Source organism: Squalius cephalus (assembly GCF_949319135.1).
Source record: "Squalius cephalus genome assembly, chromosome: 9".
Classification (NCBI taxonomy): Eukaryota; Metazoa; Chordata; class Actinopteri; order Cypriniformes; family Leuciscidae; genus Squalius; species Squalius cephalus.
Window position 1 is genome coordinate 35,391,420 of NC_137130.1, and position 22,758 is coordinate 35,414,177.

The 22,758-nt window shown below is 36.9% G+C and overlaps 2 protein-coding genes across 7 annotated transcripts in view; both read right to left on the reverse strand.

Annotated features, from left to right (window-relative positions):
* gpr155a (G protein-coupled receptor 155a) overlaps positions 1-2,331 on the reverse strand; it is a 30,026-nt gene extending 27,695 nt beyond the window's left edge. For all 4 annotated transcript variants that reach the window (XR_013822280.1, XR_013822281.1, XR_013822282.1 and 1 more), the window contains exon 1: positions 2,123-2,331. The gene's annotated coding sequence lies outside the window, so the exon portion shown is untranslated. The remainder of the gene's footprint in view (positions 1-2,122) is intronic.
* A 122-nt stretch (positions 2,332-2,453) lies between these two features.
* On the reverse strand, positions 2,454-21,953 carry wipf1a (WAS/WASL interacting protein family, member 1a). Of its 3 annotated transcripts, XM_079880464.1 has the most exons (11): positions 21,826-21,953; positions 20,465-20,535; positions 19,496-19,560; positions 15,507-15,594; positions 12,147-12,161; positions 11,587-11,716; positions 8,545-8,685; positions 7,217-7,927; positions 5,601-5,789; positions 4,162-4,266; positions 2,454-3,958 (listed from the first exon to the last, which is right to left on the reverse strand). In XM_079880464.1, exons 4-11 carry the CDS (start codon positions 15,558-15,560, stop codon positions 3,912-3,914), a joined length of 1,392 nt encoding a protein of 463 aa, XP_079736590.1. In that variant the 5' UTR covers positions 15,561-15,594; positions 19,496-19,560; positions 20,465-20,535; positions 21,826-21,953; the 3' UTR covers positions 2,454-3,911. The 3 variants fall into 3 exon arrangements, with proteins under 3 accessions (XP_079736590.1, XP_079736591.1, XP_079736592.1); XM_079880465.1 differs by lacking the exon at positions 20,465-20,535; XM_079880466.1 differs by lacking the exons at positions 12,147-12,161; positions 20,465-20,535; positions 21,826-21,953 and having other exon boundaries at positions 19,496-19,733.
* Positions 21,954-22,758: the final 805 nt, after the last annotated feature.

A 22,758-nucleotide genomic window follows, 5' to 3' on the forward strand; every position in this document is an offset into this window, starting at 1 on the left:
TATCTAAAATTTTGGTGTCATAACTGCCTGTTACAAGATTCATGGCCAGTAAAAATATTTATGGCCGGTAAATGTTCTTAAAGGAGAACTCCGGTCAATTTTAACATTGAGCTCATTTTTTTGTAAATTTGGAGTGCTGTCAATACAGAGAACAACGACAAAAATCGGTGTTGCCTACACCGTGTTATCCTCTTTTTAAAATTTGCACCCTGTTGACTTCAATGGGGCAAGTTTTAAACCTGCTTTTAGCCTCTTAACATCCTTGATGTGTCATTACAAGTGCACAGGTCATGTGAGTGATTCCTTCGGAGTGAACGCGGGTGAATCTGACTGCAGTAGATGTGAAAGATATGAATAAAAATGATATTTATTTAGCCAGCGCTCATACCTGTATTTACATCCTGTTTTCGGTCAAAGTCCATAGTAATCGATTGTCGAGTTCACGTGCATAGGTTTAGTATCTATGATCATGCGCGTGAACTCGACAATCGATTACTGTGGACTTCGACCGAAAACAGGATGTAAATACAGGTATGTGTGCTGGCTAAATAAACATCACTTTTATTCATATCTTTCACATCTACTGCAGTCAGATTCACCCGCGTTCACTCTGAAGGAATCACTCACATGACCTGTGCACTTGTAATGACACATGATCAAGGATGTTAAGAGGCTAAAAGCAGGTTTAAAACTTGCCCCATTGAAGTCAACAGGGTGCAGATTTTAAAAAGAGGATAACACGGTGTAGGCAACACCGATTTTTGTCGTTGTTCTCTGTATTGACAGCACTCCAAATGTACAAAAAAATGAGCTCAATGTTAAAATTGACCGGAGTTCTCCTTTAAGTCACCGCCATTGGCATGTGTGGCAAAAAGTTAGTTTTAGGCCCTGCATATATATGAATGTCTAGTCAAACCCTTAATCGTAAAGCCTACTGTATCATATTTGATACATACATATCTACCTTGAATGAAACTTGAAAGACCTTTTGCACACAATCAACTACATCATGCCTTCTGTCTCCGTTAATAGTGTGTAATCTTTTTAGCAAGTAAAAAGTCCTTTAATATAGGCCTAATTCTAAATATCCTCCTTATGGTCATGATACACATCCATTTTACTGTGAAATCTTTACTGATTTGTATGTACAGTAACAATATGTTTAATATTACAATAACTTTTATCTTGTTATTAATATTTTAAGATGAACATTTACTGGACTGAAGAAACTTAGGTTAGTTCTTTCTAAATGTTAAAATGGAAGTATTATCAAATATGATCCATTTTGAGGAACGCTTATTAGTTCATCTCTCCGTCATCATTTTATTGCGTTGCATTGTTTTAAAACTAAAGAGCTTTGATCATAAAACTAAGAATTTAATATCATCTTACTAAGACATATTGTGATATAAAGAGTGACAACTAATATTTATAAGCATTTTACCAAAGTATTGTGCTACTTAGGCCTATTTAAAGATCTCGTTGATTTCTATTGCAAGCATCAGATTTAATCTTATTTTGTACCCATATAAATAACAAAAACTACACCAAATTGCATATTTTTGCTCAGTTTGGGCCTCTGAATAAAACGTTTTTTTGTTTTCTTCGTCGAGGATGAGCTCCATATTCTCACAATATCTTACCACATGAGTACCTGATGTATCAAATATGATACGAAACATAAAACACGTATGATGCAACACAAGTGTTTTTTAGATTTTCAAAAATATTTGGTCTAATGTTATATTGTGTCTAAACTTAAGGTTCAATAAACTGTGCCACTGAACAAAACAAAAAAAGCTTTTACAGGGTTAAAATGCACTGTGACATGTTTCTAATCAAACTTGTTACACAGTCAGACACGTGGGTATTTCTTTCTAGTCAAACCCCTAGAGCACTTTACCATGATCCAGTGATGGCATCAGATGGATTTATGTATTCACTTCAAGATAATATTACAGTCCTGTCCGTCATGGTAACAGATCTGGTAACGTTACTAGTTTGAACTGTACACAGTGCGTATAGTGCATGTTAGTACCAGGCAATACATCATTTAGCATTAACACCAGAATCGATAGATGTACTGGGTTCTGTATGTACAGTGAGTTGTTGACAGACTCACCGGATCAGCTGATTCCTGTAAATCCGATCTAGTGTGTGACAAACACACACACACAAACACACTTTCACTCATGTCGTCTCTTTCAGATGACATTGAGCAGTGATCTCAGATCCATAACTGCTCTTCCGCATCGCCTCTGCTCTGTCTGTGTGCTGTAAGCATGAGTCTTGTTATCTCAGTACTGACACACACTCACACACACCGCTGCAGTGAAGTTTTCATCACACTCGCCAATAGAAATCGGTTAAGAGTATGCGCATGCGCACAAGCGCACAGGCATCTTTCACGTGGTGCTTTCCTTTGCATAACATAAGCCCGAAACAACACACGTAATATGGAAACCTCCTTTATTTAAAATATATATATATGAAAACTCTCGGTTCTATGGGAATAATACTTGTAATAATACTGATTTGATTGACAGCATTACAAAATACCAAGCCAGATGTTCTTGTCATGGTCGATAGAGGGAGGCATTTCTTTAAATCAAGCATTCACAATGTACAGCTAACTCAAAATGTTTGACTTCAGGATTATTAGTCGAACTTTATTTTGGGCCACTGATCAGTTTGCGTGTAGAAAAAGAGAGCAATACAAATACAAACCCATGAAATATACATTTACGTTGCCCTGGGCTGAATTCAGAATTTGAGGAACACTGCAATAGCCTACAAAAAATACAGCATAATCATAAAACAAAGCAGAATTTATTACTCCATCCACCTCATTGTATCAGCCTTGTTCACGTTCCCTTTCAGCCAATCAGATTACAGCTTTACCAGACAGAGATAGTTCTTCCAGTTCTCACACACACACAGGCATGTGGTTGAGGGTTGAAGGCATGGCAGTGTGGGGACTTTCAGTGGCTTGGTTTGACAGAAGTTAGCATCGCTTCGCTATATTCACTTCCTTGCTCACAGCGGCTTTAATGTAGGCTATTCTATATTCCTGCATTGAGATGTCCTGTATATTATTTGTAGGAAAGTTGATTGAAAAACAAATAAATTCAGGAGAGAATAACCATTTTCAATTGAGAGGCAAAATGCCCCTACTACTTCAAATGTGAACTTCTCTCTTTCCTCTTCAGTTTTGCAACTTCACTTTTCTAGCTGCGTAACCTTCTGGATTCCTGATGAAATGTGTGCTACTTTATGATACATTAAATTACTCACTATTTTTCTCAAATGTTAGTCAGATAAATTTGTCTGTTAAATAAATAAATGTAGATATAATTAGCAGGACAAGGTATTTTTGTAAGTTGGGTTTTCATGTTTTTTAGGGACTTTCATTAGAATTTTTGATTTTTAAAAAATGAAAAAATGATTTTTATACTGTTCAAACTGTATATTTTCTCCCATAACCCGACCCCTAAACCAACCCATCACAAAAAACTTTCTGCATTTTTACATTTTCAAATCAGTCACTTTTTTGATTTATAAGCTGTTTTCCTCATGGGGACCAAAAATGTCCCCGCAATGTAGGGAATACCTGAACTACACACAGACACACACACACACACACACACGCACTTGTTGGGACATTTGGACCTCACAATGCAGTTTAAACCTGTACACACAAACAAAAATGTCTTAATTTCAAACTGAAACTGATTAAAACAAACTTTCACGGATAATGACAGAATGCACTTTAATTGCCATAGTGGACATACATTTTTTCACCCAAAAGAAATTAGAAAAATAAAGAAAAAAAAATTTATATAAAAAATGAGTTCCTGAGTCTCATTCAGCAGATGAAAATCCATCTCATACTATGATAATGCCAAAACATTTCATCTGGGAATTGGTGGCAAGGGTGGCGCTCCTCTGTCTCCGATTCCTGAAAAACAAATAGATATAAACTAACTATTCTGACATTAATAAAATATGCAATTAAAATATGCAAAACTTAACATGTCACCTCTAAAAGCAGGAAAACAAAAAACATTTGTGGGTGGACATTTGCATCATACTAGATTCACAACAACACACACTTTTAGAGAACTCTCATTACAATTCTGCACAAAACCCTGCAGTGCTGACCTTTGCCCCCGGCCTTGCTGGGGTAGGACTTCGAGAAGGAGACGTACGGCTCTGGTGGAGGTAATTCAGACAGAGCATGGAAGGAGAACCTCATCCCCCATTCATCTAGAGGAAAAGAATACGATAGATTATTTACCGCCAAACAGAGTCAGTCAATAGCAATTGTCAATAGCACATTTCATAACCATACGTAATGCTGCATCTGCTGTCTATGGACATTAAAGGGAAAGGTCACCCACAATGAAAATTCTGTCATCATTTACTCGCCCTCATGTCGTTTCAAACCTGAATGACTTCCTACCTTCTTCAGAACACAGAAGAAGATGTGTAAGTGTCAGTTCCCTTTGACCTCAATGGTAGTTTTTGGTTTGTTCAAACAATGGAAGTCAAAGGGAACCGAAACAGTTTTTTTCTAAACATTCTTCAAAATATTTTCTTCAACATTGCACAGAAGACAGAAAGAAAGTCATACAGGTTTGGAACGACATGAGGGTGAGTAAATGAGGACAGAATTTTGACCCTGTGAACTATCCCTTTAAATTCCAAATACGGTAACCCTACATTTTTTTGTTAAAACTAAACTTATTTCTGTTTAAATACTTTCTCATATCCAGAAAACCTACTTTATTTTCAATTCTGTTTTTTGACGACAATGCAGAAATGTCTCTCTTCAGGTTTAAACTGCCTTTTGTATTGTAGACCTATGCATGCTGACATTTTCTCATAAACATATATAAGATGTAGGTTCCAGTCTTAAAGGGATAGTTACCCCAAAAAATTCTGTCATTAATTACTCAACCTCATGTAGGTCCAAACCCGTTAGACTTTCATTCATATTCGAAACACAAATCTGAGAGATTTCTGTCCCTCTATTGACAGTCTGCGCAACTACCACTTTCAAGGTCAAGAAAGGTAGTAAAGACATTATTAAAGTAATCCATGTGACTCCAGTGGTTTAACCTCAGTTTTATAGAGCGATGCGAGTGCTTTGCACAAAAAAATGCATTTACCACTTTATTTACTAAATATGCACGAATATCACGAGAGCACCATATATGTTGTGTGTGTTGACGCGACAGCAGACGTTGTAGAGTTGGAGATTCATATTTTGTAAATAAAGTAAATTGGTAAATTCATTTATTTTTTTTGCACAAACAAAGCACTTGCGTCGCTTTATAAAATGGAGGTTAAACCACTGGAGTCACATGGATTTCTTTAATGTTGTCTTTACTACCTTTCTTGACCTTGAAAGTGGTAGTTGCGTAGCCTGTCAATGGAGGGGCAGAAAGCCCTCATTTGTGTTCTGAAGATGAATGAAAGTCTTACGGGTTTGGGACGACATGAAGGTGAGTAATTAATGACATAATTTTTGGGGTGAACAATCCCTGAAAATGTTCATTTTCAGGTGAACTGTCCCTTTAAGAGCGCAGAGGTCGTACCTGTGGCAGGTGGTGGAGGGCACTGGTAGCCGTTGATGGTTTCGGGGGGCGGGGGAGGAAAGCTGGGCACTCTGGGAGGGTCTGGGGGAAAAGCGGGCCTGCCTGATCCACCGGGACGATTAGGAGGAGGTACGGGCTGAGGCATCCCACCTCTGTTTCCTCCTCCTGAGGGTGGAGGTGGAAGAGGACCTGGAGGGGAGGTCCAGTCGCATGATGAGAAATCCACAAAACAATAAAACAATGTCTTGTTTCTAAACATCATAACACATGAATCGTGTGTATGCAGGCGTCTCCAAATTCACATTTAATTTATTTGAAAAATATTTTTTTTCCCCAGGAATTAGGGACTTTGGGCTGGTACTCGGTGTGTTTCCACCGCAGGAACCAAAATTCTTCATTTAGGGTCTAAATGAAGTTCCGGGTAAATATTTCCCCATCTGAAAGTCCCTGCTTGTGAGTACTTCTTCCTTTTCAAAGTTCAGGAACGTTCAGGGGTGGGACTTGGGTGCTGAACATGCTGATCGGTTGAGTTCAAGCCGCATTTTGATTGGTTGACTCCACGCAGCATTTTATTTCAACCACCATTTGTTGCAGTGCGTGCAGTAACAGTTGTGCAGTAACATAATATATTTTTTCAAAAACTTTTACAATTTTACCAACCCCAAACTTTTCAAAAACACATTTATGTTTTATTATAAACTATTTTACACCTTACATTTTTAAAGATAGACATCATGTTAGTTAGTCATACTAGTTGCATTTTAAAAAATGTCACTACATGGCAAAACATGTTTTGGTTTTTCATATGACCTCAATATCACTTTCCGTCCTGTCAGAGTTTTTTAACAAACACATAGTCAATAAGTAAGATTTACTAACCCTAATTTAAACCATACATATGTAAGCAATAAGGTACGAGAGGCTGTGCTGTATCGTAAATAAGTCACAGCTGAAGGGCGTTGTTAGGAACGACACGAAGCAGAGCTTTTATAAAACAGTTACCACACAATACAAATATTAAAGCCAAAAAATATGTATCAATGCAACTTTCATGAAGTAAAATCACTAAAGGTCTTCCTTCCGCTGGAAAAAATAGTCCCTGACTGTGAATAGCAACAGACATTACACTAATTCGCCTTTAGATGATGGAAAAGACTATCTTTATGAGTGAGTCAGTCAGTAGAGAAGACTTTTATATTGAAATGACTAGCGTGTCAGGGCACGGGACAACCCCAAATGTTAAAAGGACAAGACATAGCAGCGGACATTCAAACTGATTTCTTATTACGAATATAGGACTGACCTGAAGGAAAATGCCAAATCTACTGTAAATGCAGGTACACTCGTTTACTCGATCTCACAATACTTCTCTATAAGCTTCAATGAAAAATATCAATAAGAACATATGATTAAGTTACTAAGAGTGGTTGCTAGGGGTGTTGTGTAGTGATACATAGAACCGTTTGGTGAAGCGGTCATAGCCGTGATTTATCGTGAATATAAAATCAATCAGAATCAAGGACTGGAACTAACCGTTTTGTAAATATAAAATACATTTGACTCAATATTTTGACAGTAAAAAATTAAATGCAAAACAGAAATGACCTTCCACATACCTGCCCGTACAGATGGGCTCCGTCCCGATGGAGGCGGCCGCTCACTGGGCGGTGGAGGCAGTGGGCTGGAGCGTCCAGGTGGAGGCGGCCGCTCATTGGGCGGTGGAGGCAGTGGGCTGGAGCGTCCAGGTGGAGGAGGAGGAGGAAGGCTGTTTCTCTGACCACCTCTAGTGTTGGGCTCCTCCCTCGGGGATGGTGGGATGGGTGGTGCCCCCCCTCTTCCTGGAGGAAAGGATGGAGGCGGATTGCCCATAGGCCTCTGAGAACTCATTGGTTTACTCTCAGTTGATGGTGGTGGTGGTGGTAGTGACGCATCTCGAGAAAATGACGGTCTTTTTCCTCCAGTGGGTGGTGGAGGGGGAGGGAGGTCATCTAAGGGCCTGCTAGGGATCGTGGGTAATGGCGGCCGGGCAGATGCAGGCATTGGTGGTGGAGGGAAAGAAGACTCTCTCGGGGCGGGAGGAAGGCTTGGACGTCTGCCTGGCTGGCTTGGGGGTTGTACAGAAGGTGAGGAACCTGACGATCGGTTTCCAGGTAGAGCTGGTGGGCCGCTGGGAGAGCTGTGCTGGGATGAGCGTCCCGATGGTGGTACAGGTGGTGGTCCGGCCCTCCCAGGAGAAGGTCGTCCGGTGACTGGCAGTGGGGGTCTGCTTCCTGCTGGGCTGCTGGGCGCTGGGAATCTCCCAGTTGTGGGAGGCATTGGTCCTCTTACTGTTTTAACGGACCAAAAAACAAAGAATATGAAGACAAGTTTTAAGTACAGCACATTTTGATTTCAGTTTTTGTCAATGGAAAAAATAATTAGGACTTAATTAGGAATATTATTATATTACACAAGTATAGTATAGTATAACGTAGTATAGTATAGTATAGTATAGTGTAGACATTTTGATTTCAGTTTGTCAATGAAAAAAAACAAATAGGATTATTATATTATACACATATAGTATAATATTGTACAGTATAGTATAGTATAAACATTTTGATATCAGTTTATGTCAATGGAAAATATAAAATGACTAAATTATAATTATTACTACTTTATAAACATATAGTATAGTATAGTATAGTATAAACATTTTGATTTCATTTTGTCACAATGCAATAAAATTATAGGATCAAATAATAAATAGGATATTATTATTATTATTATTATTATTAAATAATAATTATAATTGTATTATTATTAATACTATTTTTATTCAATTAAAAATAGGATTATTATTATGTAATATTTATATATATATATATATTTTTTTACCCCTTTAATTTAAGGCTTGAATGTAGTATTAAATAATAATAAAAAATGATTTATTTTAGATGATTACCGTTGTTGTTTCCTGGTGATCTCAGTCTTGGCATTCCACCCTGAAACAGCCCACCCAGTCCTCCACCACCCCCTCCCCCTCCCCCTCCCCCTCCTCCTCCTCCTCCTCCTCCTCCTCCTCCTCCTCCTCCTCCTTTGGGCTCTGTGTAAATAAAAAAATGCAATTAATACTTATAATATTTGTAATACTTACAAATAAATTAATTGTTTTTATTTACTTATAAAAAAAAAAATCAATTTATTCGTTAGAATGTCTTTGGCTCTACACTCTTAAAGTCACCATGAAATCAAAATTCAATCTTTTTTATGAATATGAAATATTATAGCAATATTTGTTATAAATTATTCATCCGTGCACATCATTGTTGCCACCATTCTGTTCAGTTTAGTTTAGTTTTCATGAACTTTCAGTTTGTTTTCATTTGTCACGTGTCATCTTTGTTCAGATTCCCGCCACTCGTTTGACTCCTTGGTCACCGTTATCATTAGTTCATATGTGTCAGCTGTGTGTGATTAATTATCCTTGTTTGTTTTCCTTCTTAACTTGTTCCTTCACCTGCGCTCCTGGTCCGGTATTGTCTGTGCACTAGCACACTGTCTCGCATGTTGGCTGTCTATTTGGATTCATCTATTAAACCTTGTGATACAATATCTTCATCTTCGTCTTCATTGGAACTTAAGTGTTACAATTGTATAAAGAATAATAGATTCCGTCCGTTTAATTATTAGAATATTATTATTAATAATAAGTTGCATTATTTTCTAACAATTCAATGGCCCGGAGTCAATTATTCAGCTTATACTATGTTTACCACAAAACATTGTTCAGATGATGTATTTCAAGACATTTGTCAAGTTTTTTCCTTAAAACGCTCTTGTGTGTAGGCCATTGATAGCAGACCAATGCCATTATTAATGCAGATTAGAGAGAGAGAGAGAGAGAGAGAGAGAGAGAGAGAGAGAGATTAAGTGTGTGTGAATTACCAGAGTCTGTGTGTCTCTCAACAGTGTTTGACAGCAGCCTCTACTAATAGCGAAACTGTAAGTTGACCTACTCCAAGAACAGGTAGGTGTGCGCGAAGGCTCTGCCTTCTTTCGTGTGGAAATCTTTTCTGGTTCATTTGGCCTGTTCAGTAGGTTGTCGTTAGATGTACATGAGTAATAAGATGAACATGCTGGAGAACTGCTTTATAGTAGAAAATTAAGTTGTACTTCTGATGAAACAAGACGCTGGCACTGTTTTTCATGTTTAATATGGTTAAAGCTGCTTGATTTTAAAGCTGCAGTCCGAAGTTTTTCCTCTTTGTCGCCATCTCTGTTCGAAATCTGCAATTGCAGTTATTTGCGGAATTACCAACTTTACGTGTGTTGTGCCTCGGCCCGGCACTGCGCGGATGAATCAAATGTTTTGAGGAGAACGTGCGGCTGTCAATCACCGCGCCGGTGTGGATCCTGTTATTCGCAATCACAGATTCTACTTTTAGCATTTGGTATGAATATGTTAGCCTTAAGGTTATGAATAAGCTGGTGTGTTCCAAACCAATGACAAAATTCACATTTAAGAGATATAAGCTTTCAAAACTTACAGTCTCTCACTTCCGCTAAAATGGATCAGGGATTTTTATGACATCACCGCAGACTTCAACTTCTCATCCCATCTTCTGTCCAATCAAATGCTCTCTAGAATCTAAAGCTCCGCCCCTTATGCTATAAATATCAACTGGCCAAAGCGACCGGTGTTGACACGTCACGGAGCAATTTGTGTTGGAGATGTGTGTTCGGTTGCTCGATTTTTATTACGTTTTCCAACTGTATGTTGGTTAAGAATGAAATGGCTAGAATTTATTCACACCTCTACTATTGAATCCAGCGTATCATCAGAGCTCAGATTCGCTTCCATGGTGCTGTCAAGTCTGACTTGCAGTCTGTGTGGTAAAGCAACGCTATTGGCTATTTGAAAAGGGGGAGGAGCCATTCAATATGTCCCGCCTCAGCTTCCTGTCTCAGTGGAAATTACGTCAATGCATCATATAAAGCTGCATGTTCCAAGGCACTTTGGTTCAGTGGGCCTTTAAATTCATGTGCCCTCTGTAGTGCCTGAGACAGATCAGACACATTATTTGTTATATTTCATAAATAATCGCCCAATACCCCTCATCCAACAAGCAAACTGTTTCTGTGGAACTACCCCAAACTGCAACCAACACCCAGATGCAGAACCAGGCACTGGTCACCTTGCAAGTTTTTCTCTTCCCAATCAAGTTTCATATGCAAAACACCCTGCTAGATGACAACTTTGCCTCCAAATGTGAATTTTCTTATTGGCTCATTAACCTCCTGAGGGTTTGACATCTAAACACTTTAAAAGATCACTGTCTAAGAACAGAGTTGGGAAAAGGAGAATTATAAGTTCTGACATGCTGAGCTAAACGCCTTCGAAGGACCCCTAAGTTTGGGCCAGGCTTTGGTTTTCGATCCTCAAAGACCTTCTGCATCAAACCGTCGTTTTGCTCATAATTGGAGTCTCTAATCATGCCAATGCAAGCCCACAGCTACATGCACTTAGAAAGTGTTGGACCAGCATTATAGACTATGGCCAAGAGAGTAATATCTAGCTAGTCCAATGACTTTATCAATAAACATTCACTGGACGAGTGTTGTTGGGACGTTTAAGCCAGGGCGGGTCAACCTGACACTCACATGAGACCCACCAATAGCAAACCACAACCATCCAATCAATTCCCCATGATCAAAATCAAGCCCCACCCTACATTTGTTCTTGTTCGAGAAGCTGTTTCACTCAGATTGCAAATTCTGATTAAAATAAAGGTTCCAAAAAGGGGTTTTCACAGAAGAACCATGTTTGGTTCCCTCAAGAACCTTTCCATGAACAGTTCTTAAAATAACAGTTTTTCTTAGTTTGAAGAACTTTTGTGCAATGGAAGGTTCCATGGTTCCAAAAGTTCTTCATGGAACCATTGATTTTAAAGAGTATAATATATATATATCACAAAACATATTGCACAAAACAAGTTTAACTCACTGTCCAGAATTGGGCCGCTCCGATCATTGGTGGTTGTTTTCTTCAGTCGAGCGCCTTTGCCGATGTCTGATAGTAAAGCATTTCTCCCCTGCTGCTCATTTCTGCTCAGATTCGGCTTCTCTGTGTTCGCCTAGTGAAAGTAAATGTAAATTAGAGATGTTACATAAACATTGCCGTCAACTCAAAATAGATATTCAGCCTTGAATACCTACAACTTTGAATAGACAGTGTGTGCTACATAATTACACGTTACATAATGCCGTATTATATGTGTGTATTTGTGATCACATGGTTAAACAGAAACAAGAAAGTACAATCTTTTATCAGTATTTGATTGCTGTTACACTATTGACATCATCAGGCTCAATATTTCAACTTATTTATGGGAAAAACCTGGCACGCTCATTTTGTTCTTGGCATAAAAAGTGTAGGCTATACAATGTTATTTGTTAGCTATTAGCTATAATGTTCAACGGTTGAACAATAAACAATAAATCCAGAATTTTGATCAATTCAAAACTTTCTCCAGTGCCAATTTAAATTATATAAATCAAACTTACTTTTGGAATTGCAGTCTAATCCCAGGAGGAAGAAGGTAGACGAAGTAGATCCAAATATAAACGTGATTTATTAACAAAGTACACTCAATGTAATATCAATGGACACAAACGAAACAGTGTGCCATACACAAACAGCACAAACAATACCGGACAATGAATGGGAACTAAAGAGAAACTTAAAGGGATAAAGTTCGCCCAAAAATGGGAATTCTGTCATCATTTACTTACCCTTAGGTTCTCCAAAACCTGTACAAGTTTCTTTCTTCCATTGAACACAAAAGAAGATATTTTTAAAGAAGCCATTGACTTCCATAGTAATCTATCGTGAGAAATTCATACAGGTTTGGAAGTGTGATGACAAAATTTTCATTTTTGGGTGAACTATCCCTTTAAATACACAGTGATGATCAACCAAATACAGAGAGGTGTGCTCCTTAATGAATATCCATGATAACCACTGACTAAGCAGACGGAGTGAAAATTAAACCAAAATAGAACAAAACGTTCATGTGAATGTTGATGTGACAGAAATATTGTAGTGCATAAGGATTTTTTATTTTTCGATAAATAACAACTGGTATTTGGAGCAAGGCTATGGAGTGCTGCAGGGATGATGTATTTTTGTAGGCCAAAACCCATAAATAAGTTAGTATTTGAGCACTTGCGGTTCAATCGTCCTGAAGTTAGTGTTTTTTTGTTTTTTGTTAAATGCCTGAAATAAGTCTGGTGAACACTAGTCTTTCAGCCTCACGGACCGTTGGCTGAATGTATGATGCACAAGGCACACAAAATGGGAAGTTGAAGTCGTCATCTCTGATTGGTTGAATTCTACAGGGTTTCCGGGAGACGTGTGTGTCACGTTCTGCCTGGAAATAAAGCCGTTGTGGTGCCAAACCCCCTCATGGAAAAAAAGAAAGCTGTCATGTTTACAACTGTGACAATGAGTGCTTATCAGGATAGAGTCATGCGTCTCACCAGACGATGGTGCCCGCAGCTGAATCATCCATCCATCCAACTTACGGGTTGGCCAACAAAAATACGTCATCACTGCAGCGCTCAATAACCACATATTTAAGATGGGAGGGAACCGTTTAACGGTTTAAGACCTTGAAAAGCCCATATCTGTTGATCTACCACTGATCTCTAAACGTCCTCGTACGTTTGGTCCAGCATGTGGTAGTTACGGCTCTGGTATCTTCAGCAGGAACTTTGTCAAATGAGATGATTTAAAAACGTTCAATATTCCGGCACACATGACACTGTTCCTAGAAAATGACCCTTACAAGTGATCAACCTGTACACTGCTTATCTTCTATCTGACTCCAATATCTGATCACTTGAACACTTGGTTTATGTGAGATCCTGTTCTATTTCATACAAATGAACTATTAACATAATCATCATGAAAATACTTGTATTTGGTCCAGTATAAATATTTTGATATTATACCCCCAGTTTCACAGACAAGACTAAAATGCATGTTTGAGCTGTTTTAACGTTTACTGAAATATCTTAAAATATGTCAGTGCCATTGTTTTGACTCAAGATGCACACCAGTATGTATTTTTTTCTAGGGCACGTTCATAAAAGCTGTAAACCCTCGTGTTATGTTGCGGGTCAGTTTAACCCATTTCGATTTTTGAGTTGTCAGCAATTCCGGTTAACCTGTTTTTTTCTTTCCTTGACATTTTGTGACTTTTTCTCATTTAGGGTCATGAACATGCATGTAAAGTTTCAACATGCCGATGTGTGGGGATTTTAACATTTTTATACGATTTTAAAGTTTGTTTGTGGGTCAATTTGACCCTCATAGATATTCAAAAGCAACAGTACAGACACAAAATAACAGCATTTCTTTATCGTATGTCAGCGCTCTAGTTCAGAAGTGGAAGTGTCTTGCTGAGTTTAACAACTTTTTATTTTTGAAAGTCTGTGAAAACAAAACTGTTTAACTTGATAACTGTCAGTCCCCATTTTTTGAGCACTCGCATAAAAATGACTTTTCCAACTTAAATTGTTATAAATCTTGAATACTTCTGAGCACAGACTTAAATTTGGTATCTTTTTAAAGGCGAAATGTCACAGATTATTGTAGAAGTTATAAAAACAGTTATAAAAGTAAAGTTTAAAAAAAGTTATAGAAGTTTAAGTTTATGAACATGTAAAATATAAAAATATTTTAATATATATATTTTATATAAAATATATAATTTAAAAAGCATGTTTGATTTTCTAAATCTAAGAAAATCAAAGTACTGTGTCAAATTTTAGTTTGATATCTCAATAAATGAGCCTTCAGTAAGATTTTTTGGCCGCAGTACCAAACTTTTCCACTATGACTCTTCGATTTCCATATTGAGTGATTTGAGTGATCCGAACCATATATTTCCATACTTTTCTAAATATTTATGAAGTAGACATATGAAGTAATGAACTAATTTGATTTTAATTACAAATAAATTGTATCGCAAATAAAGAATCTATCGCTATTTATCTATTGCTCCTGCATTTCTTATGAAAAACAAGGGGCCAAATATGAAAACTAGAGTCTGAAAGCTTTCAAATGATATTTTTTTAATATTACTTAAAGGTGCAAAGAGCAAGTCTCTGAGTTTTTGCAGAACTATGCCCCCCTCTGGCGACAAATGAAACTGCAACACTGCAACTGAACGCGCATGACGTCACGCCCAGTCTCAGATTCGGCCCGAATCCCTCTTATTTATTTTACTGTACAGGATTATAGAGGCAATCGCAGTGATCAGAGAAGGGCTCATTCAGCCCATCGGGCAATTGTTTAAGCATGTATGGGTTAGAAAAACAGGTATTTTTAACATGAAAAGTTGCTTAATGCACCTTTAAGATATTATAGTAATAAATTTGTAATCGCAAACATCCCACAGGTGTGGGGGCGGGGCAGTCTTAAAAACAGTGGTTAAAAACATTTTTATAAATCATAAATTCAGATGTTTATTATTTGTAATATGTGAAAAATATTGATATTAAAGGGTAATACGTTATTTTTTTTATTTTTTTTTCATAGTGCGATTTTTGGGGAATTGTATTGAATCCAATTAGGTTCAATATGACCAACTCCAACAAGGCCGTACCCAGAAATCGAACGGTGCACGAGGGTTAAATGACCTAAGTGAACTAAGGCCTAATCCTGGCTTAATCTAAGCCCTGTCTGTGAAACCAGGCCTTTAAATACTATATTAAGCTATTTATCACAATATGTAGAGGGCAATTCCGCGCAAAACTGTCACATCCATAACACCAACACAATGCCATGGTATTTAGTTGGCGTTATGGATGTGACATTTTTGCGTGGAATTGCCCTAGATCTGAACAATGGTATCATACCACTGAAAAGGTTGGAGGGGGAGCAGGAGGGGGCGGTGGTGGAGGTCCAGGCATAGTTTCTCTTATGCGTCACTTTTAACCTAAAAGACTGTGAGAAAAAAAAAAAAAATTCCAAAAACACATTAGTTACAACTATTCAACAACAGCCAAGCTGATAAGTTGAGGAAGTGTCACATCTTCTGAAGACACCCACCTCCTCCTCAATGGTTTTTGTTCCAGTCATAAAGTAAGTCATAAAATCATAAAGTAAGTCATAAAGTAACACATATTTACACACACACACACATATTAATACCTCAAACTTACCCTTTTGTAGTTTAAATACCCTTGTGAAAAAGAAGAGTTTTGAAAGTGCACTTGTAGTGTATTACAGAGAGTCTATTTTTTAAAAGCTGTACTTGCAGATACTATATTAATGAAACGAAAGGGCCATTTAAGTGTAAAAAAGGTGTTAAAATGCATTTTGAATGTTTAAAAGTTTTGCTTTAAAGTACATTTCAAATCATTGTTTTAATAATGCTTATATAAGTACACTTATTTTGATGTGTTATTAAGAAGTACTTGATCATAATTTTAACTGTAGTGTGTTATTAAAAAAACAAATGTGTAATTATAAATCTATTTAAATACATGACACAAGTTTCAACAGAAATTGCATTGAAGTATATTTGAGTTCACGGTAAACGCTTGTCAGTACATTCGACTTTAACCATATTTCAAAGACAATAAAAGTAATTATGAAATTACATTCAAAACCGTGCTTAACTTAAGAGAGTCAAAGCAAACACTCAAGCTGCATTTCATATAAATTTAAGCAATAATATGTTTTCATTTAATTGCAATTAACTTGCAAGTAAGTGTCAGAAAGCATTACATTCAGTTTGCACTAACTGTAAGTATATTCGGTAACACTTTCTGTCACGTTTTGGGTGTTTGTTTCTTGTTCAAGGGTTCTGGTCTGTCATGTGATCCCCATTTTAGTCATGTGATCCTGCCGTGTGTTCCCTTGTCTGTTGTGTCATGTTGTCACTGGTTGATTGTTTAAATGTTCACAGGTGTCGCTTGTCTCGTCGTGAGTCCTGTATGTATTTAAGCCCTCATGTTTGCCCTGTGTCCTTGTCGAGTATTGATTGTTTTCCAGTAGTCTTGTTTTCCAGTCTATGTTCATGTTCCTGCTTTAGTTTTGAGGTTTCATGCCTTGCCATGTTTTTGATTTATGTTTGATTGTGTTCTTTTTGTAAATAAATTGCGTTTGGGTTCTCACCTCACTTGCCTCCATTGGACTTCAATCGTTACACTTTCTATGAAGCCCATGCTTATAATGAATTATAGACCTATTTATACTTATTAATAAGTATTACTATTCTATAAATATATTTATAAAGACCGATTAAGACCTATACTGCATTTGCTTTTTCAATGTGCATATACATTATACATTGATTTATAAGTATTAATATAGTCAGTCGTATGGTTTCATGAATGTATTTATAAAGATGCAGCCTGCATCACTATAATGTTATTATATTATAGTTAGAATGACTTTTTAGTAATGCAGATTTATTTCTGTCAAATAAGTGAATATATTGTTATTATTAGCCGTGTTCTTATGAATACTTATTTTAAGTGATCATACAGTTACTAATCTCTATAAATGCATCATTGATGGCTTTAAGTAAAGTTAAAACATATAGGATGCAATTTTCTTAAAGCAAATGTTAAGAAATCATGAAGATGTGCTCATTATACATTTTAAGTTGTTTACTTGTAAATGTAACTATGAACAATTCCTGTAATAATAAAAAATAAAATAAAGTTAACATTTTTTTTTTAGCAAAACACTGCAACAATATATTTTTACCATTCATGACCTCTCTAAAGCAAACATTTTATGACTTCTTTAACCATTAAAGACATAATTGATAACTAATTGGTACAGCAAACAAGTGTTTCTGGATCTATTTTATATTTGATCATTTATAAAGCAGCGTATAATGTATTATGAGCATGCACATTGAAAAAGCAAATGCATGACTTATAATTATTAAAAAAAAAATATATAAATGTATAACTATAACTGTTCTTATTATGCAGTGTAGGTCTTAACGAGTCTTTATAAAAATATTTATAGAATAGTAATACTTATAAATAAGTATAAATGGGTCTATAAAAGAAAGGCTTCATAAAGTGTTTCTATAAGTACATTAATTTCATAATAAGTGCGCTTTTTAAAAGTATGCTACTTCTTTTCCACAAGGGTAGTCATGAAAGTAACAAAACAGCAGGTGTTCACTAGATGTTACGCTACAAAGATCTCGCACATGATTCTCTTTAGCTCAAACTAAGCTCCAGTTTGACCCTATATGCACTTTCATGACAGAGTAAGCCAGAAGTGTGTTTTGACTGATGTTGTACAGCTGTGACCTGATTACTCGTGTGCATCGCTGGATGTTAAAATCATGACGTGTCGCTCCTGCCTCTTAAATTCAGAGTGGCTGCAGACAGATGCTGGCACAGTTTCCTTACAACAGCAGAAGTGCTACTGGAAAACACAAGAACCACACCAGAAACCAAAACACAACCTACCAGCGCCCTAACCACCCAGAACAGCCTCTCAGTCCACTTCAGTGCACCTCATAGAGCACAGCAGAGACTGGGAGAGCTGCCAACGCGTGACCAACACATTTGTATGAGCAAACACAACTCACATGTTCATCTTCAGGAATGTAACAACTTTCCTTCTTAATATCTGTGTGATTTGTTTCCAGAGGCAGATATCTGACCTGCTTCCAGCTGTCAAAAGCTCTTATCTGCTTCTCGAGTGATCATCACACTGAGACCAATGACTTCCTGACACCAGCAGAAATAAACACACAGATAACATGCTCAAGTGCTTTTAACAAGGGGAAAATGCTCATTTTACAGGAACAGATCTGATCTTACATCTGTTGCTCTTCACAGTATCTCTTCAGTGGCAAGTTTACGGCAATATTAATCAGGAGTGAGAGAAATATGTTCAACCTCGTAAATAACCATTTCTGAAATATATGTTTAGCTTTGAATGCTTTCTATCTCAGCATAACATTCAAAAATTGTTGGGTTCTGTAAGAAAAAGTCGGTAAAAAAAAAAAAAAAAATGCAGTTAATATTTTTTTCTATTGTAAAATACTTTAAAATGTAATTTATTCCTGTGATCAAAGCTGAACTGTCAGCATCATTACTCCAGTCTTCAGTGTCACATGATCCTTCACAAATCATTCTGATATGATGATTTGATGCTCTAGAAACATTTATGATTTTTATCAATGTTGAAACAGTTGTGCTGCTTCATATTTTTGTGAAACCGCAATAAAAAAAAAATCAGGATGTTTTAATGAACAGAAAGTTCAAAAGAAACAGCATTTATTTTAATTAGAAATGTAACTTTGCTATTACTTTGAATCAATTTAATGCATTCTTGCTGAATAAAATAATCCATTTCTTAAAAAGATTTTTTTTTATTTTTTTTTTTTAATTCCACTGACCCCAAACTTTGAGATATTTTCTACATTGCTCTGTAAGGACAAGTGCGCTACAATATTCAAAATATTTGCTTAATTTGTTGAGACTTTACTTATATTTTACATATTTGCATTCAAATTCAAGTGTATCCTGTTCTCCAGTGTATTAGCCGTCAACGAAGAACAGTTATACCTGACATCACATCATGATTTGCATTGAAAATTCAGTTTTTATGCGGAGAAATGCAAGATATCACAGAATGTCAACAGTTTATCCGGTCTTGTTCAGAAGCTGAGTGAAACCCCAGAGAGTGAGTTACATTTCCTCCGCTGAGTTTCCTCTGTGGTCGAGCAGTTCGAGAACAAGCAGCAGCAGCTTGAAAAGAAACACTAACTTCGAGAGAGATGCTCACTAGCCCTTACCAGGACACTTCATCACTCCCTCACAAGCTTGCCTTCCATCATTTCCACACTCAGAGAAACACTCACCTGTGTCTGCGCATTGGGAGCCACCAGATCCAAGGTCTCGTTGAATGTTGCGCTGCTCTTCCTATCTGCGAGTGCACAGACCAATCAGAGAGTTAGCAGTGCAGTGAGAGCTTTTCATGCAACAGAACGAGCTGATGTTCACAGCATGCAAACGAATGTGACCACATGCATTTCCTCACACAATGTCTGTGTCAGAGTGAGATTAGCCAGTTGAGGGCTGTTATGAACTCCAGTGACTGAGAGCATTAACAGAAACAGGAACTATAAATGACTCATTTGGAGAAAATAGATCTGACACCGGTCTCTGTTGCTGCGACATGAGCTTGTACTTCAGATCGGCCCTCAGTCAACATTTTAGTGCTGAGTTATTTTTGCACAGTGATTTTTAATCAGCTGGTGTCAAGTTTTTTATCTCTGTGATATTACGGTGAGCAGTTCACACAGGTGTCCTAGCAGAATATAACCATATAACCGTAGAGAATCACATTAATATACACTAGTACCGTTCAAAGGATTGGGGCTGGTGATTTTATTTTTTAAAATAAAATGTGTTTTTGCCTCTTATAGGCCACTCATTAATACATTTTAACATGTAATTTATTCCTGTGATCAAAGCTGAATTTCCAGCATCATTACTCCAGTTATCAGTGTCACATGATCCTTCAGAAATCATTCTAATATGATGATTTGATGTCAATAAATATTTATGATTATTATCACATGCAGCATCTATTTTAAATAGAAACTTACTATAACTTTTATCCATTTTATGCTTTGCTGAATTATTAATTTCTTTTCTTTTTTAAATCCGTTCTGACCCCAAGCGTTTGAACAGTGTGTGTGTGTATGTAGGCATATATATATATATTTGTTTCTCATTTCTCAATCAGTCTCATTAATTAATTCCCAAGACAATTCCCAAAACGCAACACACATTACAATATATATATTATATAGCGTGTGAATTACCTCAGTATGTGTGTCTCTCAACAGTGTTCGGCAACAGCATCTCTAATAGCGAAACTGTGGAAGAGATAGGCCTATGATACGTATTTTCCGTACATAATAGCCTAAAACCTATTTTTTTGCGGGGGGGGAAAACATGGAAATCCTATTGTTCCCTATATTTATTGGTTATTTTGCTGTTGTCGGCTGTAAAGACCTTTGAAATAACTGAAATCATTTGGCGAAGTGATATGGAACTGTAATGCGGTCGAGATCTGCCTGGAACTACTTCATCCGCGCATTTCCCTGAAAACAACTGCGCACCTTAGAACGCTCGTCAACCAATCAGAATAAAGCATTCAACAGCCCCGTATTAGGCTATTTCATGTCATTTCCTAAGAGACAGACAGGCGATGATTAATTTTATGACACACTATACAAAAGGCCTATTATAGTAATGTAATATTGTCCTTTGTATGGTATAGGCTATTGTATAATATTTAACCATTATACAAATACAATGCACCTGCTAGTCATCCAAATATAGGCCTACTTTTATTTAAACACAAACACACGTGTTTAAACTTGTTACATACTGAAATTCTCTTAAAAGAAAACTCAAATCCATTTTACAGTAGGCTATATCGGGTGCATTTAGGCTACTTACATTAAAAAAAAAAGTATTGTTAGGTAGCCTACAATAGGCCTACTTACTGTGATTTTGTGTTGTATTGCAAAACACATACATGTGAGGTGGATGTGGGTTAGGTTACAGGTTTAAGGTTAGTAAAAGTTTAAGGGACAGTGTCATTATTGATGTAATTATTTTACAGCTGCAATACATGCAGGAACAATATATTTTTACATATAAGTGCAAAAATGTATGTAGCTACACAATGAGTGCATTGTACGATACCAATGCTATGGAAGCTTGTTTCCGCCACAGAATTAAGCAGTTTTGCGCGATATAAAGTCAGAATTGCGTAAATGTAAATATAAATATAAAATGTCGCAATTATCTTTAAAAATGTTTTATTCTGTGGCGGGAAAAAAAGCTATTGCGAGTTATAAAAGTCCAATTCTAAGGAAAAAAAATATTTATTTATTTTTCCTCAGAAATGTGAGTTTAGGCCTATATCACAATTCTGACTTTATATCATGCAATTCTGACTTTATAACACAATTGCGACTTTATATCACGCAATTCTGAAAATTGCGAGATGTAAACTCGCAATTGTGATAGGAAAAAGTCAGAATTGTGAAATAAAAAATTGCAATAACCTTTTTATTTGTAATTCTATGGCGGAAACAAGCTTCCATATCTATACCAGAAAAGAAGAATGGACAGGAATGTTTACAGTCATAGTCATTATGTTTAGGCCTACCTGACAGTGTTAATCTTACACTTACAATCCTGGAGTTTTTTTTAGGTTAAGCACTCATGGCACAATATTATTCGTATAGTTTAAAGCAGCAACCTTCTGATATCCTTCCGCCATGCACAACACCCCATGTTCAGTGTTCAAACTGCAGGTGGCAGCACTGAGTGAGATATTATCACTGGCTCGACTGGGTTGAGTGTTGTTGGCAACAAAACATGGTACTAAACATTGCTTAATTTACTGTGTGCAGTATGCAAATCATCTCTGCATGGTATACTGTATCCCACACTGCAATGCTCTCGGTTTTATCTTCTTGATTTTAACATCTTTTCTTGACTCACAAAAATAGATTAAAATGCAAAATAGCTAACAACACACCAGTCTTGTTATTATTAGGCTATATTAAACTGAATACTATTTTGCATACTTTGTTAACTAAAAAAGCATTATGTATAGTGCACAGCACTGTAGCCTTTTCGATAAGAATAGAATAAGGAAGTGTATATAGTAGAAGAGACAGGATGAAAAGGAGAATGGAGTCACACTGAGGAGGATGTAAACACACACAGAGACAGTCTGCTTAACACACCGCCGTCACTGCAACCCCTGCCAGCCAACCAGGCCTCGCATGCACAGGACCTGTCGTCAGGGAGAAAAGCCCTGAGTGTGTGTGACTGCGTGTCTGTGTGTATGCATACTGATGATGGAAACACCTCAGTTATCCTGAAGGAGTCTTCCAGTGCCCCCCACACACACACTGAACAGAGCTGAGCGCTGATCAGCAGTGTCTGTTTATGAGACGTCGCTCAAGCTTATTTGGCATCTAATCTCTGATGTATTTACTGAACAAAATCAAGTCAGCAGACACTCCTGCACTGAAAATAAGTAAATAAATAACTTGCATGATTTACTTGATTAAATCCTCACATTTTTGGT